The 18,388-nt window shown below is 42.2% G+C and overlaps 1 protein-coding gene and 4 non-coding genes across 5 annotated transcripts; all 5 read right to left on the bottom strand.

Annotated features, from left to right (window-relative positions):
- Positions 1–206: 206 nt before the first annotated feature.
- Positions 207–1,928, bottom strand: LOC132884631 (zinc finger BED domain-containing protein 5-like). Its single transcript, XM_060918472.1, has one exon. The coding sequence runs from the start codon at positions 1,926–1,928 to the stop codon at positions 207–209; it is 1,722 nt and encodes a 573-aa protein (XP_060774455.1).
- Positions 1,929–13,281: 11,353 nt separating this feature from the next.
- On the bottom strand, positions 13,282–13,354 carry trnaa-ugc (transfer RNA alanine (anticodon UGC)). The gene has a single exon. It is a non-coding gene; the product is annotated as a tRNA-Ala (tRNA).
- An 827-nt stretch (positions 13,355–14,181) lies between these two features.
- trnaa-ugc (transfer RNA alanine (anticodon UGC)) lies at positions 14,182–14,254 on the bottom strand. The gene has a single exon. It is a non-coding gene; the product is annotated as a tRNA-Ala (tRNA).
- A 2,635-nt stretch (positions 14,255–16,889) lies between these two features.
- trnaa-ugc (transfer RNA alanine (anticodon UGC)) lies at positions 16,890–16,962 on the bottom strand. The gene has a single exon. It is a non-coding gene; the product is annotated as a tRNA-Ala (tRNA).
- Positions 16,963–17,789: 827 nt separating this feature from the next.
- On the bottom strand, positions 17,790–17,862 carry trnaa-ugc (transfer RNA alanine (anticodon UGC)). The gene has a single exon. It is a non-coding gene; the product is annotated as a tRNA-Ala (tRNA).
- Positions 17,863–18,388: the final 526 nt, after the last annotated feature.

Genomic DNA, 18,388 nt, shown 5'->3' with positions numbered 1-18,388 from the left:
GCTTCCTATAACAACAGACACACACAGACCACATTACACGTTGCAGAATAATACTGTTGGCATAATTCACAGACAGCAGACAACAATCCTCCAAAAAATGAGCCGCTTCTTATAATAACAGACAGACAGACAGACAGACAGACACACAGCCATAACTGCCTACCTGTGGGCTGGGTGAGACGATGCGCTGGGCAGAGCGGAGGCAGCTAGTGGGACACCTGGCACTGGGAGGAGGAGGCGAGCTTTTCGTAGGCAGGAGTGTAGGTACTGATTGCAAGGCGTAGGCAGGCTACAAGGTGGTCGTCAGTCATTGTTGATCGGTACTTGGAGTTTATAATTTTCATGTGCGAGAACGCACACTCGCACAAATAAGTGGAACCAAAAAGAGCTGTCAGGTTTAAAGCACATCTTCGGAGATTGGGGTATTTCTCATCCAACAGCAGCTCCCAGAACGCTGTGTGCTTTCCAGGCGGGGCCGATGTTGATTTGGCTTTCATGACAATGTCATTTTGCAATTTTAGAATCTCGTTTTCAATCGCATCGCGTTCCAAATCGAACAGTGATTTGACTTTGTCAGCAATGTCACCAACAGCAACATTTGCACCAAACGGATTACACATGTAGGTTGCTACAGGTTCGAGGGTCGCAAAGTCAGTAAAACGCCGCTCAAATTCTGACGAGACGTTCTGAACATGCTCCATATAGCGGTCAATATCAAGTTGCATCAGCCTTTTACCTTGACTTTGTAGTTCAGCATGCATATTTGGAAAGTTTGTGTGCAGGTCGCGCTGCTGCAGCCGCCGTGACATGAGCTGTAGCTTGCTTTTAAAAGTGTTCACAGAACTCATCATCTGGACTACGTCTTTATCTTTACCCTGCAGGTCTACATTCAACAAATTGAGTTCGTGGGTGAGGTCGGTGAAGAAAGATAAATCTAAAAGCCACTGGTGGTCATTTAGCTTGTCATGATAATCTGCATGTTTAGACAGCTTCAAGAATTCCTTGATTTCTGGCAGCAGCTCTGTGAATCTGGCTAAAAACTTCCCTCTGCTTAACCACCTGACGTCTGTATGAAGCAGCAGCTCGGTGTGCTCAGCGTCGCTTTCCTCCAGATGTGCACGGAAAAGCCTTCTCTGAAGACTCCTGGCGCGCACTGAACACACAATCTTCATGCAGATATCCATCACGTCTTTCATTTGAACGATCTTCCCGCTTAGTGCTTGCTGGTGGATAATACAGTGATAATTCAGAATGTCTGGAAAAGACTCACTTTGCTTGCACAGTGCTATAAATCCATTTGTGCGGCCTATCATAGCAGGGGCACCGTCAGTGGTTATAGAAATCAGTTTAAAGAGCGGCAGTTTTGTCTCGCGGGCGAATGTCATGAAGGCATTGAAAATATCCTCGCCTCTCGTTTGTCCTTTTAGTGGCAACATGGTCAGTAGCTCTTCCCTGGCGCTCATGTCTTCGAAAACCATTCTGATGAAAACACATAACTGAGCCACATCCACCATATCAGTTGACTCATCAAACTGCAGAGAGAAGCATTCACATGCATCGATGTCCTTTCTTAGCTGCTCCTCCACGTCCACAGCCATTACCTCACATCGCTTTGTAGTGGTATTGCGGGACATTTGTACATCTTTAATCGCCTTCATGATCTCCGTTTTATTTTTAAAGCCGTCAAATAGGCTATCCGCGGCCTCCAGAAAGCCTTCCTTCCACGCCTCGCCGTCTTTGAATGGCTTCTTGTGTTTAGCAAGGATGTGACTAGCCCGATATGAAGCAATTGTTGCGGCCTTCGACTGTTCATTAGGTCTGGTGAATTGTGCCTGCTGCTCAGACAGGCGTGCTTTCAGTTCCTTGAGTCTTGCGGCACGTAAAGGGGTTTTTGCGGGGTATTCCTTCTCGTACTTCCCGGCGTGCATCGTCTTGTAATGACGCTCAACATTCGCTTTTTTTTGCCAATCCCACCTTTGCATTGCAGATCAGACAAATGGGCACTTTATTAAAATAAACAAAAAAATAATCTTCCTCCCATTCAGAGTGAAAATGATAGGTCTTGGGACGTTTCGGTTTGCTCGGGCCCTCCGCCATGTTAACCCGTTGCTGTTGCTAGGCCACTGCCGGGGTCAGCTGTCAATTTCCCATAACGCACGTGTCACTGGTAGACTACACATGCGCACACGCACACACATACAGCCAGCCGGTGCGGTTGCGAAAATTGCTTTTTTTCCCGTTTTCCCCCCTTTTTTTCTTTTCCCCCCCAAACCTCCCGCGGACGACTTGTGATCAGGCCGCGGGCGACCGGTCGACCGCGGGCTACTGGTTGGGCACCACTGCCTTAATCCAATTGAAATGTTATGGAAGGACCTGAAGTGAGCAGTTCATGTGAGGAAACCCACCAACATCCCAGAGTTGAAGCTGTTCTGTACATACGAATGGGCTCAAATTCCTCCAAGCCGGTGTGCAGGACTGATCAACAGTTACCGGAAACGTTTAGTTGCAGTTATTGCTGCACATGGGGGTCACACCAGATATTGAAAGCAAAGGTTCACATACTTTTGCCACTCACAGATATGTAATGTTGGATCATTTTCCTCAATAAATAAATGACCAAGTATAATATTTTTGTCTCATTTGTTTAACTGGGTTCTCTTTATCTACTTTTAGGACTTGTGTGGAAATCTGATGACGTTTTAGGTTATATTTATGCAGAAATATAGAAAATTCTAAAGGGTTCACAAACTTTCAAGCACCACTGTAGATAAGGCATTACTGGATATGCACAAAATAATGAAACAACAAATCAGTACTCTGGACATGAACAGTCAGAACTGTGTTCCTGGTGTGCATAAATGTCAAACCTTTGGTCAATCAAACCTGTATAACCAACTTCCAAAATCCTTATTTCCCTTCAGGGGCGTGTTTAGCCTATTTTTGGGGGTGCGCAAGCACCCCCAAAAACGAGCTTAGCACCCCCTAGCTCAGCACCCTCAAAAACACTGCTTTTGGACGTAATTTTCAGAAATAAGTGCCCTTGCGCACTGCGCAATGAATGTGTGCGCGGGCATGTGTGTGTTCTTGAATTCACCTATTACGTGATAGTTCTGTGAGCAGTAAAATACCTCTCCTCCTTGCGTCCCCTCTGATTGGGTTGCCTGTCCGCGCGAGTGCTTGCTACGACATGGTGTTTTTTTAACTGGATTCCACGCCGATGAGGAACTCGAAGTAGCACCTGAGTATTACTGGCATAGCGAGATGTGAAGGTACGGAAATGACTATCAAAAGAACACTACCAAAATGTAACAAATATAACAAAAAATATAAACTAATGTAAACTAATGTAAAATCATAATAATACACACCATTATTACACAATAACACATTAATTAACAATTACCACTGTTCAAAATGAATAGCTCCAACATTCCAAATGCAGTAGTAGGTCTTGTTTAGTTAAAAATATAACGTAACTATTTGTGTCAGTGGTTGTAAATGTGTAGATATCATAGTTTATTGGGTCAGCTTCTGTTAAAACATTGCATAAGTCTAGTCTTGTCTAGTCTAGTCTTCTTGTCTAGTTAAGTCTAGTCTAAATGTGGAATAAACGTGGAAACACTGTCGTTCAAGCCAGGTGCCTCTGTCAGCTCTGGGGGCTAAGCACCCCCAAAGATCAAATGCTAGAATCGCCCCTGTTTCCCTTATAAAATCCTTATAAGATGCAAATTAAAATAATTTACCTAAAATTTGAATGATAATTAACAATGATATATCCCGGTTACTTTTTATTCAATATTAATAACAATAAACTTTAAGAATGAATACAAGGCTTCAATGTTTGACAAAAAAAAAAAAAAACAAAGTGTAAATGTGCTCTTTTATCATCGTGGGAATTTATTATAGCTCTAAATAAATAGTGAAGGTTTTTTTTGTTAAAAAGAATCCGTATAACTTTATTTGTACGCCCGTATACTATGTTTATTGAATCAAATCCGTATAAAATCCGGACATTCTGTATATTCATTATGATCTCAACGAAAGCTTCACTGAATCGATTCTTTAGAACAAACTCGCATGCGTATGAATCAATTTACTTGATTCTTGACTCAGAAACTCCGGAAACCTTATTTGTATTCCTGCTTTTAAATTGTAAACAATAATCACACTTTCATGCTGCATGAAATTAAAGGATGAACTTTCCTCAAACCATTACGTGTGCATGAACTCAAACAAATGCAGTCCATGCGTCTGTATCGATTCGCTCGATCGAGTCATTTTTATGTTTCGTCCCGAAAAAGATCCGAATCGTTTGTGAATCTCATCACTGTTACGGGAGGAGAGAAGAGATCCTCTTCCCTCAACAGAGAAAATTTGCTTCTTAATCAATTAGTTTCAGCGTTTGGTGAGTAGATCATCTGTATTTTATATTCATTGTGTGTCGATAGTCCGAAACTTGTAACTGGAAATTCACGAGTGGTCCGCGAGCAGTCTACAAGACTATTAATGTGTTTTAATAATTAATAGTGCATCGATTAATGCAGTTTCATGTCTAGATCTTATAAATGATGAATACGAAGTAGTTAAAACTAAGACAGAAGTATGTGACGGCAAAATTGTGATGATTATGTGTGAATAACATTAGAACTCCAGTTCCCATAATGCTTGTGAGCTAGGCATGCGCACTAGATGGGAGAGAACAGATATGGAAAAGGTGTAATAAAAGGCATCAAATATATTTACCCTACTTGTGAATGGAAATGCCGAAAAGTTTAATGTTTAACCTAATGTTTAATGTTGATCTAAAACATTTTAAAACTGATCGTGTAGTGGTATTTTTATTAATCATATGTAATTCTAACCTTTAAATATCCTATATACTCCTGTTTCTAACGCGTTTTAGCGAAATGTGGACTTGTCTTGTCTGGGAAACATGCAGTTCGATCAACAGCGAGCTAACCTGCTCTTTACTTCATTTTTGACATTTTTTGAATAATTGTCGTCGTATTATAAATATAATATTTTGAATAATTGTTCCGTAGCAATATGCTCTGTCTCTTTTCTCAGTCAACATTGAGATGAGACTCCCAGACTGTTACAGAGCTATAATATAAACAACCAACCCATGCAAGAACAGCAGACAAGGACACACAGAAATCTGCAATGGGCAGAGAAAATCATTATTTTTGGCACTTTCTCACACCCGCGTGGGTTTCCTCCGGGTGCTCCGGTTTCCCCCACAGTCCAAAGACATGCAGGTTAGGTTAACTGGTGACTCTAAATTGACCGTAGGTGTGAATGTGAGTGTGAATGGTTGTCTGTGTCTATGTGTCAGCCCTGTGATGACCTGGCGACTTGTCCAGGGTGTACCCCGCCTTTCGCCCGTAGTCAGCTGGGATAGGCTCCAGCTTGCCTGCGACCCTGTAGAACAGGGGTTCTCAACCTTTTGCAACCTGGGCCCCACCAAAGCTGGTTCATTGCAGTTGGGGGCCCCTCTTCTCGCCCCGCCCCCATCCCCCCCCCCAAACACACTCACCCGCAGTGACACCACCCGACCTACAGCACCTTATATCGACCGATAGATAGATAGATAGATAGATAGATAGATAGATAGATAGATAGATAGATAGATAGCCCTGGGCTAGATTATTATTATTATTATTATTATTATTAGTAGTAGTAGTAGTAGTAGTAGCAGCAGTAGTAGCATTATCCATTCCATAGAAATACATAGGCCTATTATCATTATTAGGCTATTGTTATAATTGGCAGTAGCACCACATTTCTAATCTGCTTTCGGGCATTATTATAATTATAATTATTATTATTATTATTATGGCCTATTATCATTACTAAGCTGTTGGCAGTAGTACAAGACTTATGTTCTTTCAGGCATTATTATTATTATTAGGCCTATTATTATTATTATTATTATTATTGCTGTTGTTGGTTGTTGATATTATTATTATTATTATGCTATTATTATTAATAGGCATCATCATCATCATCATTATTATTATTATTATTATTATTATTAGTGTTTTTATTAGGTATTTTATTAGGCTTATCATTATCTGGCTATTGATATCATTGGGAATTGGGACCAGGCGTGAATTTAGGTTTTACTTTTTACTGTGCCTTTGTGATCTGCATTTGCGTTAATGCGAGACCTGAGCCTGCTTTGCCTTACAAAGATCCTCGATTCTTGGCGAAATGTTTGACAAGCACAGTCTCAAGTCATCCTCAATTTGCGCATGATTGCGATATTTCGTTTTGAGCGCAGTCATTTTTGAAAATCCTGCCTCACACAAGTAGGTCGATGCGAATGGGATGAGCAGTTTCAAGGCTACGTCACACAGTTGCGGGTACTCCTGCATCAATGCTGCCCAGAATGTCGAAAGAGGGCATGAGGTGAAGACTGCCTTAAGTCTACTGTCACTCTTCAGCTCAATAAGCTGTTCCTGCATGTCAACTGGAAGTTCGTCAGCAGTACACACAAATGGATCTCGAACCCACGCAAAAGAGCGATAATCCTCTGTGAAGTATGCCGCAAACTGTTTTCTCATTACCGACAGGTGCTCTGACGCTGCTTGAAAGACAGATGAGAAATCGTGGGAAGTGCCTGCATTACTGATAAAGTCTGCAAGGCTTGGGAACATATCACAGTTCCCCCGACTGATGCGGCCACACACACAAGATTTTATGATAGATTTTATAATAGTATTGATTTGTATGTAATAGTCCAATGTCCTGCATTTTGACATGGGTAAATGTGTTGCATCTGCTTAGCTACTATAGCCTGTTAGCCCCAGATTTTTTTTTCCCTCCATACATGAAGCCTACTCGCGACCCCCCTGGAGTACCTCCGCGCCCCACCAGGGGGGCGCGCCCCCCCCGGTTGAGAACCACTGCTGTAGAAGGATAAAGCGGCTAGAGATGATGAGATGAGACTTTCTCACACAATAAGAAATTTAATAAGTAATCTCTTTATATCACTAGGTAAATTCCATATACATAAAGTCAAAATGTCCAAGATAACCGATTCTCATTCCCATTATTTTTAATTGAATTAAAAATGTATTTTGAGTCTTTGTCACATATTGAATCCAACAAAGAGTGCTTATCAGCTATTCAATTTTATTCAAATTACATTCAGTGAAATTGTTTGTCATTTCAATTTGCTCTGTTTTATATTTCTTTCTTTAAACTTATTGCTCCTTATGAGGCTAAGCTTAAACATGTTCCTTCTAATTTCGAACTATTGATATGAAATGTTCTGATTAACTGTTTGCTGAGTTTTAAACCTACATACTTTTGCCTTTAAAAACCACAGATGATATGGAATGGATAGGCCTTTAATGTATTTAGTTAGCCATAATTTTTTTCAGCAAGAAACAGAGTTAACAAACGTTTACTTGAAGAATGTTGAGAAAAAAAAGGAGAAAAAAATTTTCCTTCCAGTGGTGTTTATAAATCGGAGACTTGGGTTTATCTTTATTTAACCATTAAGAAAAAAAAACGTCATAAATTATCATGATTATGATACATTGGCTTGTATAAGTATTCATTGTCCTTGAACCTTTCTGCATTTTGTTGCACTGCAACCTGGAACTTAAATTGACATGAAACTAAACAAAATATGATTCAATATTCATGTGCATCCTGTTTATGTTAAGCAGTACCTCTCTCTCTGGATCGATGTCATCCTACAGTCTCTTCTCGAGCAAGGCGTGGTGAGATCGTGCACCAGCTCGCACAATACACCTGTCAATCCAGTACCTAAACCCGATGGTACCTGGCGTTTTACACAAGATTTACGTAAGATTAATGAATTGATTGTTTCTTCTGTAATGTCACAGGTTCCTGCTCATCATTGCTGTTTTTCCATTAATGATCTCTGTTCTGCCTTTTTTCACGCACATGAGGAGATAGTGTTTGGACTCAAGGTTTCATTGACTCTCCTGCTCTTTTTTTCAGCTGTAATTCAAATTCATAACGCACTCTGTGACCTCTCCCTCCCTCAGGACTCTGTGGTCTGTGTGTTCTGGTATCTGCTGAGTCACCAGAATTCTGCCAAGACACTGACACTTGCACCTGCTCCAACATCTGGCGCACAAGGGCTTTAAGGTTTCCAGGACCAATGGACACTTAAGTATTTGAACTTTTGAAGTTTGAACTTTCTCAAGGCTGTCATTCTAGACACAAAACGCCCTGCAACTAAACATGCACTGATGTCTTTTCTGGGTCAGAAAATGGATCCCTGACTGCTCTTTATATGACAAGCTTCTCCGTTCTGCAATCTCTCATCACGATCCACTGCAACATCCTTTGACCTGGACTGACACTATGGTGGTTGCTTATCACTCCCTCAAAAGCACCCTTTGTTCCGCCCCTGGATTTATCTGATCACTTCAAGCCCTTCCACCTCTATGCCTGTGAACACCAAGGCACAGCTGTTGGCCGGGAGCATGAAGGGGGAAGATGCATCATTGTGCGTTTTTATCCAAAACATTAGACATTGTTGCTCAAGGCTTACCTGCGTGTCTGGGAGCTGTCTCCGCATGTGCTTTGATGGTTTTAGATGCAGAAAAATTGGTCTTGTCTCACCCACTGATCTTGCACTCGTCACATCAAGTTAAACAGGTGTTGCAAAATTTACAGACCCATTAAATTAATTTATCAGTAATTTAATTGATAATTAAATTAACATATGACTGTTTATTCTCTGTTCTACTAACAATCTCGAAATTCGTGTCACATCCCCTTTTGATAATGTAGGTCACGCTCTCGCACGCTTCCTTAATTCTCAGGATGATACTTGGGATGACATTGATATTGTCTGTCTAAAAATCGTACATACTACTAGTATCAGGTCTGATCTCTCCTCCAGCCCTCTAGGGATGGGGGAAGTACTCTTTGTTGATGGTTCTTGTTCTAAACCCTCAAACGGTGTATAATATTTATAATTTATAATATTTATCATACCTCTGTGGTTACTCTGTGTGTTCACTGCCTGATATTCTGCATGAGGCATACGCTCTTCCTTTCTCATTTGATTTTTGTCATCTTGATTGTGGACAAATTCTCTAAATGGGTAGAAGTTTTTTCCTGTTCTCGAGAGAACACGAAGGTAGTTACTCATACTCTGGCAAAAGCAATAGTACCTAGTTATAATAATAATACTAATACATTTTATTTATAAGTGCCTTTCAAGGTACCTAAGGACACTTGACGGTAAAAAAGAAAAACAAACAATAAAATCAGAACAATAAAATAACAACAGTAAAATAATAAGAAATCAATAATAATAATTATTGTTATAGTTATGGGGTTCCAGACTCCATAGACTCAGACAAAGGTACCCCTTTCACCTCAAAAGTCACACAAAACCTTTGTAAGTATCTCTAAACTAAACTGGTGTTTTCACATTCCTCAATCCTCTGGTATCGTAGAACGTACTAATCGAACATTGAAAGACAAATTAATTAAGGCCATGCAGGACACAGGTTTGGCTCTGTAATCCATAATTCATTCTGGCTGAAATTTGTGTGACACCAAGAAATTATTTTTGGAAGACCTTTCCCTCTCCCCTGGAAGAAGGGAACTCCGGCTCCGGGTACCTCTGATGTGAAAATGCATATGGATGAGTATTCTGCAGCCCTTATAGATAAGTTGTATAAAATTTGTACCAAGGTCAATAGTACAATATTATCTCCACCACACACCCCTTTCACGTGGGAGACAAGTGCTGGTGTGACTTTTTAAAGTAACGATTTGGACAATTGGGAAAACCTAGATATGGTGGGCCTGCAGACATAGTCGCCATTACTTTTCTGTTTTAACTGATCTTTTTCCATAGTGGATCCATGCCACGCGATTGAAGAAGGCTCCATAACAAAGTTGTGTTACAATGACAAGTTTGCTACTAACGTTTTCTCTGTGTCCCTTTCCAGTCTCTGTTCTCTCTCTCTGTCTCTCTATTTCTGAGCTCTACACAGATTTGACGTGATCTGTGTGCAGCCCTGGCCGACTGAGAATCCTCGGGTTGCTGCCTGCGGGACGTTGTGAACAAAGAGGGGAAGAGATCTTGCGCTCCGTTTGGAACCAGTCATCCTCACTACAACCATGACAGTCCTCATCACGGGTTTCGTGACTGCTTCATTGTTGCTCGGGGCAGGGCTACCCGCCCGAGCCTTTGTGACTGCTTCATCTTTGCTCGGGGCAGGGTTACCCGCCCGAGCCTTCTGGACCACTTCATTGCTTGGAGCAGGGTTACCCGCTCGAGCTGGACAACATCTTCTGGCAATTCGCTAACTGGACTGCACAAGCGCACACCACACGAATGTGGTATGTCTTTCATCTGATGCCGTTTTCTACTATTATTACACATCTCTATGCTCTGAAACTCTGTATTCTTACAGGACTCTGTTCTCACTATAGGTCAATATGCCTTCTAATTTCACTTTCCCTCACTGTTTTAGAACAAATTACTCTGAAGGAAGTAGCGTGTATTTGGGACGAATTAAGAGGTTTTGAGTTTCTCTAAGCTCTGGTGAGGTGGGACGAGGGCTGATCGGGCATGCCCGCCCTCTGAGCACCAATATACGTCAAGAAGGGCAAAGATTAACTCAAGATTAATTCTCGATGTAATCACATATATGATCGTGAGGTGATAATGATCATATATGATCCTAGGATTTGATAATAGTGATACTATTATCAAAGGGGGGGATTGTTAGGTTTTATTATTATGTAGGTTTATATGTAGGTTTATATAAGTATTATTCTTGACCAAGAAGGCAGCAATTTATATTTGTGACAAAATTAAGGATTAATTTCTGTTCAGTGAAAATGACCTTATGTCTTGGCTGGACATTGTTTGGGAACATTTTGTTTATTTTGATATGAAATGTGTATTATTGATCAGAGAACGGCGCCAAGGTCTGCAGTGATGTCAGACACACCCGCAGCTGCATAGCGCAACGTGTATTTGGGATTAAAGTTAAATTTAAAGCCATGATTCATGTTAGTTTTATAGTTTTGTATTAGCCTTATTGCTGCACAAAGTGTTAAGACTTTATATGGGAGAGCTTTTTAAGATCCTTTATTATTTTGGTCTTTTGCATATACTATGGCAGTGATTTAGACTTAATTGTTAGATCTAAGATGCATTCAATGATTTAAGTTAGTTTTATAGTTTTAAGTTAGTTTTATAATTACAGAATATAATTTAGGATTGTTAAAGACATATTCTTATTTGTTATTTTGCTTATGATTGTCTTACTACATACTGATGAAATCAAGATGTAATTTGCTGACTTAGCACACGTTCATGTGTTAAGAAATTATAATTTTAATATTTTAGCTTTTCATCCTTTAGCTTTTAGATCCTTTAAACTATTTAACTTGGCATTAACTTCTGATGCATTTGACCTTCGTAGACTAGACATATTCTTATTTTTTGTTTACTTTCTTATAACATATGTGTTTAAAAATTCCATCACCATCTTAAGTACATATTGCCCTATGTTATATCTGACCTAAAGGGGTGTACGTAAGCAATGACCTTTAAAATCTGTCTGTATCTTGGTATCATGTCATATCATCAGAAATATGTCATTGTGTTATGATTTACACACACACTGATGGAGATTATTTGACCTGCCCCAAGATCAAGCTGCTCACTTGCACGCAAGTCAAACACACACACATACATCTGAACATTCCATCAGAACAGTGATGTAATTAAAATGTGACCTGCTCACACACACATAAACACAGATATCAAAATGATGTCACTCACTCACACCCCCCCCATAGACGCACACATACACACATTCATGCACACACGCACATAGATATCATTGATGTCATTTACACACAGATAACACTCACATATAATAACCCTCTGTATTCTTCTCCAATGGGGGGAACTTGCGAATAAACTACATTGGGGTTCCTGTCTTTCTTGGCGACTAACCCCCCCAGAGCTCTGGGTGGCATGAGGGCGGGGGTCCCGAGAAGTAAGTTGACCGTTTCCGACTGGGTGAAGCCCAACAGATACTGAGGTCAGTGGGCAATTCAAGAAATAAAGCCAAGCAAACTGAAAGGAATCTGTGATAGCTCACCTTCGGAGCTCATCAGAGGAGCATATCAGCAGAAAAGCAGTGTGCAGTTAGTTGATTTGGTCATTGTTGCAAACAGTGCCAAGGTTGTGGGTTTAATCCAAACAGTGGCTGTTTTCACAGATGTGCTGCTTTGAATGTGGCGAAAGAAATTTGATCTTGACTTGGCTGAAAGTGCAGATGATTTGGCTGGTTTGCAAGATGACAAGAATGTTTTTCTCTGTAAAATGCAAGTTAGCTGGCGGCTTTGGAGAATGTGGGCATACATCCCACTACCTCTTACATGCTAAGCAAGCGCTCTACCACTTGAACTAATTCCCCTGCTGTGTTTGAGCGTTTGACCAACTAACTACCGCAAGCTCCCCAAACTGCCCTTCCTGGCCTGCTCGTTGCTCTCTGGAACCATGCCTGAGTTTCCGTTGGTTGGTTGGTTGTTTATTTTCAAGTGAGCGACTGCCCAGAAGCAGACTTTTGTTCTGGGGGAGTGTATTCTGAGTCCCATTTGCATGAATACCAGGTGGTAAGCTTCACGGGTTTTCCCCCTAACACAACCCAATCTCCTCACATGGAGTCCCTGGCATGCTTCTCACACTTTTGGGGCATGCCTCAGGAAGCATTTGTTGCTTCATTGTTCAATGAGAGCAGTTGGCTGGAAGGTGGTGAAAAGTGCCTTTTCACGACAGCAGCTTGCTTTTCACCAGCAGCTTTAAGAATACAAGCAGGTAAGCATCATATTTTCAGTTGGTAAAAGCTGTCTCAGCTGACTTTGCACTCGAGCGAGAATTAGAATTTCATAGTGGATGGTGGGACTATGACAAGCCTGTTGAAAAATGTGAGTTGGAGATTCTGAGGTCAGTGGGCAATTCAAGAAATAAAGCCAAGCAAACTGAAAGGAATCTGTGATAGCTCACCTTCGGAGCTCATCAGAGGAGCATATCAGCAGAAAAGCAGTGCGCAGTTAGTTGATTTGGTCATTGTTGCAAACAGTGCCAAGGTTGTGGGTTTAATCCAAATAGTGGCTGTTTTCACAAATGTGCTGCTTTGAATGTGGCGAAAGAAATTTGATCTTGACTTGGCTGAAAGTGCAGATGATTTGGCTGGTTTGCAAGATGACAAGAATGTTTTTCTCTGTAAAATGCAAGTTAACTGGCGGCTTTGGAGAATGTGGGCATCGATCCCACTACCTCTTACATGCAAAGCAAGCGCTCTACCACTTGAGCTAATTCCCCTGCTGTGTTTGAGCGTTTGACCAACTAACTACCGCAAGCTCCCCAAACTGCCCTTCCTGGCCTGCTCGTTGCTCTCTGGAACCATGCCTGAGTTTCCATTGGTTGTTTATTTTCAAGTGAGCGACTGCCCAGAAGCAGACTTTTGTTCTGGGGGAGTGTATTCTGACTCCCATTTGCATGAATACCAGGTGGTAAGCTTCACGGGTTTTGCCCCTAAAACAACCCAATCTCCTCACATGGAGTCCCTGGCATGCTTCTCACACTTTTGGGGCATGCCTCAGGAAGCATTTGTTGCTTCATTGTTCAATGAGAGCAGTTGGCTGGAAGGTGGTGAAAAGTGCCTTTTCACGACAGCAGCTTGCTTTTCACCAGCAGCTTTAAGAATACAAGCAGGTAAGCATCATATTTTCAGTTTGTAAAAGCTGTCTCAGCTGACTTTGCACTCGAGCGAGAGTTAGAATTTCATAGTGGATGGTGGGAGTATGACAAGCCTGTTGAAAAATGTGAGTTGGAGATTCTGAGGTCAGTGGGCAATTCAAGAAATAAAGCCAAGCAAACTGAAAGGAATCTGTGATAGCTCACCTTCGGAGCTCATCAGAGGAGCATATCAGCAGAAAAGCAGTGCGCAGTTAGTTGATTTGGTCATTGTTGCAAACAGTGCCAAGGTTGTGGGTTTAATCCAAATAGTGGCTGTTTTCACAAATGTGCTGCTTTGAATGTGGCGAAAGAAATTTGATCTTGACTTGGCTGAAAGTGCAGATGATTTGGCTGGTTTGCAAGATGACAAGAATGTTTTTCTCTGTAAAATGCAAGTTAACTGGCGGCTTTGGAGAATGTGGGCATCGATCCCACTACCTCTTACATGCAAAGCAAGCGCTCTACCACTTGAGCTAATTCCCCTGCTGTGTTTGAGCGTTTGACCAACTAACTACCGCAAGCTCCCCAAACTGCCCTTCCTGGCCTGCTCGTTGCTCTCTGGAACCATGCCTGAGTTTCCATTGGTTGTTTATTTTCAAGTGAGCGACTGCCCAGAAGCAGACTTTTGTTCTGGGGGAGTGTATTCTGACTCCCATTTGCATGAATACCAGGTGGTAAGCTTCACGGGTTTTGCCCCTAAAACAACCCAATCTCCTCACATGGAGTCCCTGGCATGCTTCTCACACTTTTGGGGCATGCCTCAGGAAGCATTTGTTGCTTCATTGTTCAATGAGAGCAGTTGGCTGGAAGGTGGTGAAAAGTGCCTTTTCACGACAGCAGCTTGCTTTTCACCAGCAGCTTTAAGAATACAAGCAGGTAAGCATCATATTTTCAGTTTGTAAAAGCTGTCTCAGCTGACTTTGCACTCGAGCGAGAGTTAGAATTTCATAGTGGATGGTGGGAGTATGACAAGCCTGTTGAAAAATGTGAGTTGGAGATTCTGAGGTCAGTGGGCAATTCAAGAAATAAAGCCAAGCAAACTGAAAGGAATCTGTGATAGCTCACCTTCGGAGCTCATCAGAGGAGCATATCAGCAGAAAAGCAGTGCGCAGTTAGTTGATTTGGTCATTGTTGCAAACAGTGCCAAGGTTGTGGGTTTAATCCAAATAGTGGCTGTTTTCACAGATGTGCTGCTTTGAATGTGGCGAAAGAAATTTGATCTTGACTTGGCTGAAAGTGCAGATGATTTGGCTTTTTTGCAAGATGACAAGAATGTTTTTCTCTGTAAAATGCAAGTAAGCTGGCAGCTTTGGCGAATGTGGGCATCGATCCCACTACCTCTTACATGCAAAGCAAGCACTCTACCACTTGAGCTAATTCCCCTGCTGTGTTTGAGCGTTTGACCAACTAACTACCGCAAGCTCCCCAAACTGCCCTTCCTGGCCTGCTCGTTGCTCTCTGGAACCATGCCTGAGTTTCCATTGGTTGTTTATTTTCAAGTGAGCGACTGCCCAGAAGCAGACTTTTGTTCTGGGGGAGTGTATTCTGACTCCCATTTGCATGAATACCAGGTGGTAAGCTTCACGGGTTTTGCCCCTAAAACAACCCAATCTCCTCACATGGAGTCCCTGGCATGCTTCTCACACTTTTGGGGCATGCCTCAGGAAGCATTTGTTGCTTCATTGTTCAATGAGAGCAGTTGGCTGGAAGGTGGTGAAAAGTGCCTTTTCACGACAGCAGCTTGCTTTTCACCAGCAGCTTTAAGAATACAAGCAGGTAAGCATCATATTTTCAGTTTGTAAAAGCTGTCTCAGCTGACTTTGCACTCGAGCGAGAGTTAGAATTTCATAGTGGATGGTGGGACTATGACAAGCCTGTTGAAAAATGTGAGTTGGAGATTCTGAGGTCAGTGGGCAATTCAAGAAATAAAGCCAAGCAAACTGAAAGGAATCTGTGATAGCTCACCTTCGGAGCTCATCAGAGGAGCATATCAGCAGAAAAGCAGTGCGCAGTTAGTTGATTTGGTCATTGTTGCAAACAGTGCCAAGGTTGTGGGTTTAATCCAAATAGTGGCTGTTTTCACAGATGTGCTGCTTTGAATGTGGCGAAAGAAATTTGATCTTGACTTGGCTGAAAGTGCAGATGATTTGGCTGGTTTGCAAGATGACAAGAATGTTTTTCTCTGTAAAATGCAAGTTAGCTGGCGGCTTTGGGGAATGTGGGCATACATCCCATTACCTCTTACATGCTAAGCAAGCGCTCTACCACTTGAGCTAATTCCCCTGCTGTGTTTGAGCGTTTGACCAACTAACTACCGCAAGCTCCCCAAACTGCCCTTCCTGGCCTGCTCGTTGCTCTCTGGAACCATGCCTGAGTTTCCGTTGGTTGGTTGGTTGTTTATTTTCAAGTGAGCGACTGCCCAGAAGCAGACTTTTGTTCTGGGGGAGTGTATTCTGAGTCCCATTTGCATGAATACCAGGTGGTAAGCTTCACGGGTTTTCCCCCTAACACAACCCAATCTCCTCACATGGAGTCCCTGGCATGCTTCTCACACTTTTGGGGCATGCCTCAGGAAGCATTTGTTGCTTCATTGTTCAATGAGAGCAGTTGGCTGGAAGGTGGTGAAAAGTGCCTTTTCACGACAGCAGCTTGCTTTTCACCAGCAGCTTTAAGAATACAAGCAGGTAAGCATCATATTTTCAGTTGGTAAAAGCTGTCTCAGCTGACTTTGCACTCGAGCGAGAATTAGAATTTCATAGTGGATGGTGGGACTATGACAAGCCTGTTGAAAAATGTGAGTTGGAGATTCTGAGGTCAGTGGGCAATTCAAGAAATAAAGCCAAGCAAACTGAAAGGAATCTGTGATAGCTCACCTTCGGAGCTCATCAGAGGAGTATATCAGCAGAAAAGCAGTGCGCAGTTAGTTGATTTGGTCATTGTTGCAAACAGTGCCAAGGTTGTGGGTTTAATCCAAATAGTGGCTGTTTTCACAAATGTGCTGCTTTGAATGTGGCGAAAGAAATTTGATCTTGACTTGGCTGAAAGTGCAGATGATTTGGCTGGTTTGCAAGATGACAAGAATGTTTTTCTCTGTAAAATGCAAGTTAACTGGCGGCTTTGGAGAATGTGGGCATCGATCCCACTACCTCTTACATGCAAAGCAAGCGCTCTACCACTTGAGCTAATTCCCCTGCTGTGTTTGAGCGTTTGACCAACTAACTACCGCAAGCTCCCCAAACTGCCCTTCCTGGCCTGCTCGTTGCTCTCTGGAACCATGCCTGAGTTTCCATTGGTTGTTTATTTTCAAGTGAGCGACTGCCCAGAAGCAGACTTTTGTTCTGGGGGAGTGTATTCTGAGTCCCATTTGCATGAATACCAGGTGGTAAGCTTCACGGGTTTTCCCCCTAACACAACCCAATCTCCTCACATGGAGTCCCTGGCATGCTTCTCACACTTTTGGGGCATGCCTCAGGAAGCATTTGTTGCTTCATTGTTCAATGAGAGCAGTTGGCTGGAAGGTGGTGAAAAGTGCCTTTTCACGACAGCAGCTTGCTTTTCACCAGCAGCTTTAAGAATACAAGCAGGTAAGCATCATATTTTCAGTTGGTAAAAGCTGTCTCAGCTGACTTTGCACTCGAGCGAGAATTAGAATTTCATAGTGGATGGTGGGACTATGACAAGCCTGTTGAAAAATGTGAGTTGGAGATTCTGAGGTCAGTGGGCAATTCAAGAAATAAAGCCAAGCAAACTGAAAGGAATCTGTGATAGCTCACCTTCGGAGCTCATCAGAGGAGTATATCAGCAGAAAAGCAGTGCGCAGTTAGTTGATTTGGTCATTGTTGCAAACAGTGCCAAGGTTGTGGGTTTAATCCAAATAGTGGCTGTTTTCACAAATGTGCTGCTTTGAATGTGGCGAAAGAAATTTGATCTTGACTTGGCTGAAAGTGCAGATGATTTGGCTGGTTTGCAAGATGACAAGAATGTTTTTCTCTGTAAAATGCAAGTTAACTGGCGGCTTTGGAGAATGTGGGCATCGATCCCACTACCTCTTACATGCAAAGCAAGCGCTCTACCACTTGAGCTAATTCCCCTGCTGTGTTTGAGCGTTTGACCAACTAACTACCGCAAGCTCCCCAAACTGCCCTTCCTGGCCTGCTCGTTGCTCTCTGGAACCATGCCTGAGTTTCCATTGGTTGTTTATTTTCAAGTGAGCGACTGCCCAGAAGCAGACTTTTGTTCTGGGGGAGTGTATTCTGAGTCCCATTTGCATGAATACCAGGTGGTAAGCTTCACGGGTTTTCCCCCTAACACAACCCAATCTCCTCACATGGAGTCCCTGGCATGCTTCTCACACTTTTGGGGCATGCCTCAGGAAGCATTTGTTGCTTCATTGTTCAATGAGAGCAGTTGGCTGGAAGGTGGTGAAAAGTGCCTTTTCACGACAGCAGCTTGCTTTTCACCAGCAGCTTTAAGAATACAAGCAGGTAAGCATCATATTTTCAGTTTGTAAAAGCTGTCTCAGCTGACTTTGCACTCGAGCGAGAGTTAGAATTTCATAGTGGATGGTGGGAGTATGACAAGCCTGTTGAAAAATGTGAGTTGGAGATTCTGAGGTCA

The sequence above is a fragment of the Neoarius graeffei genome, chromosome 1 (assembly GCF_027579695.1).
Source record: "Neoarius graeffei isolate fNeoGra1 chromosome 1, fNeoGra1.pri, whole genome shotgun sequence".
NCBI classification, from domain to species: domain Eukaryota; kingdom Metazoa; phylum Chordata; class Actinopteri; order Siluriformes; family Ariidae; genus Neoarius; species Neoarius graeffei.
This window is presented reverse-complemented; position numbering and strand designations above follow the sequence as displayed.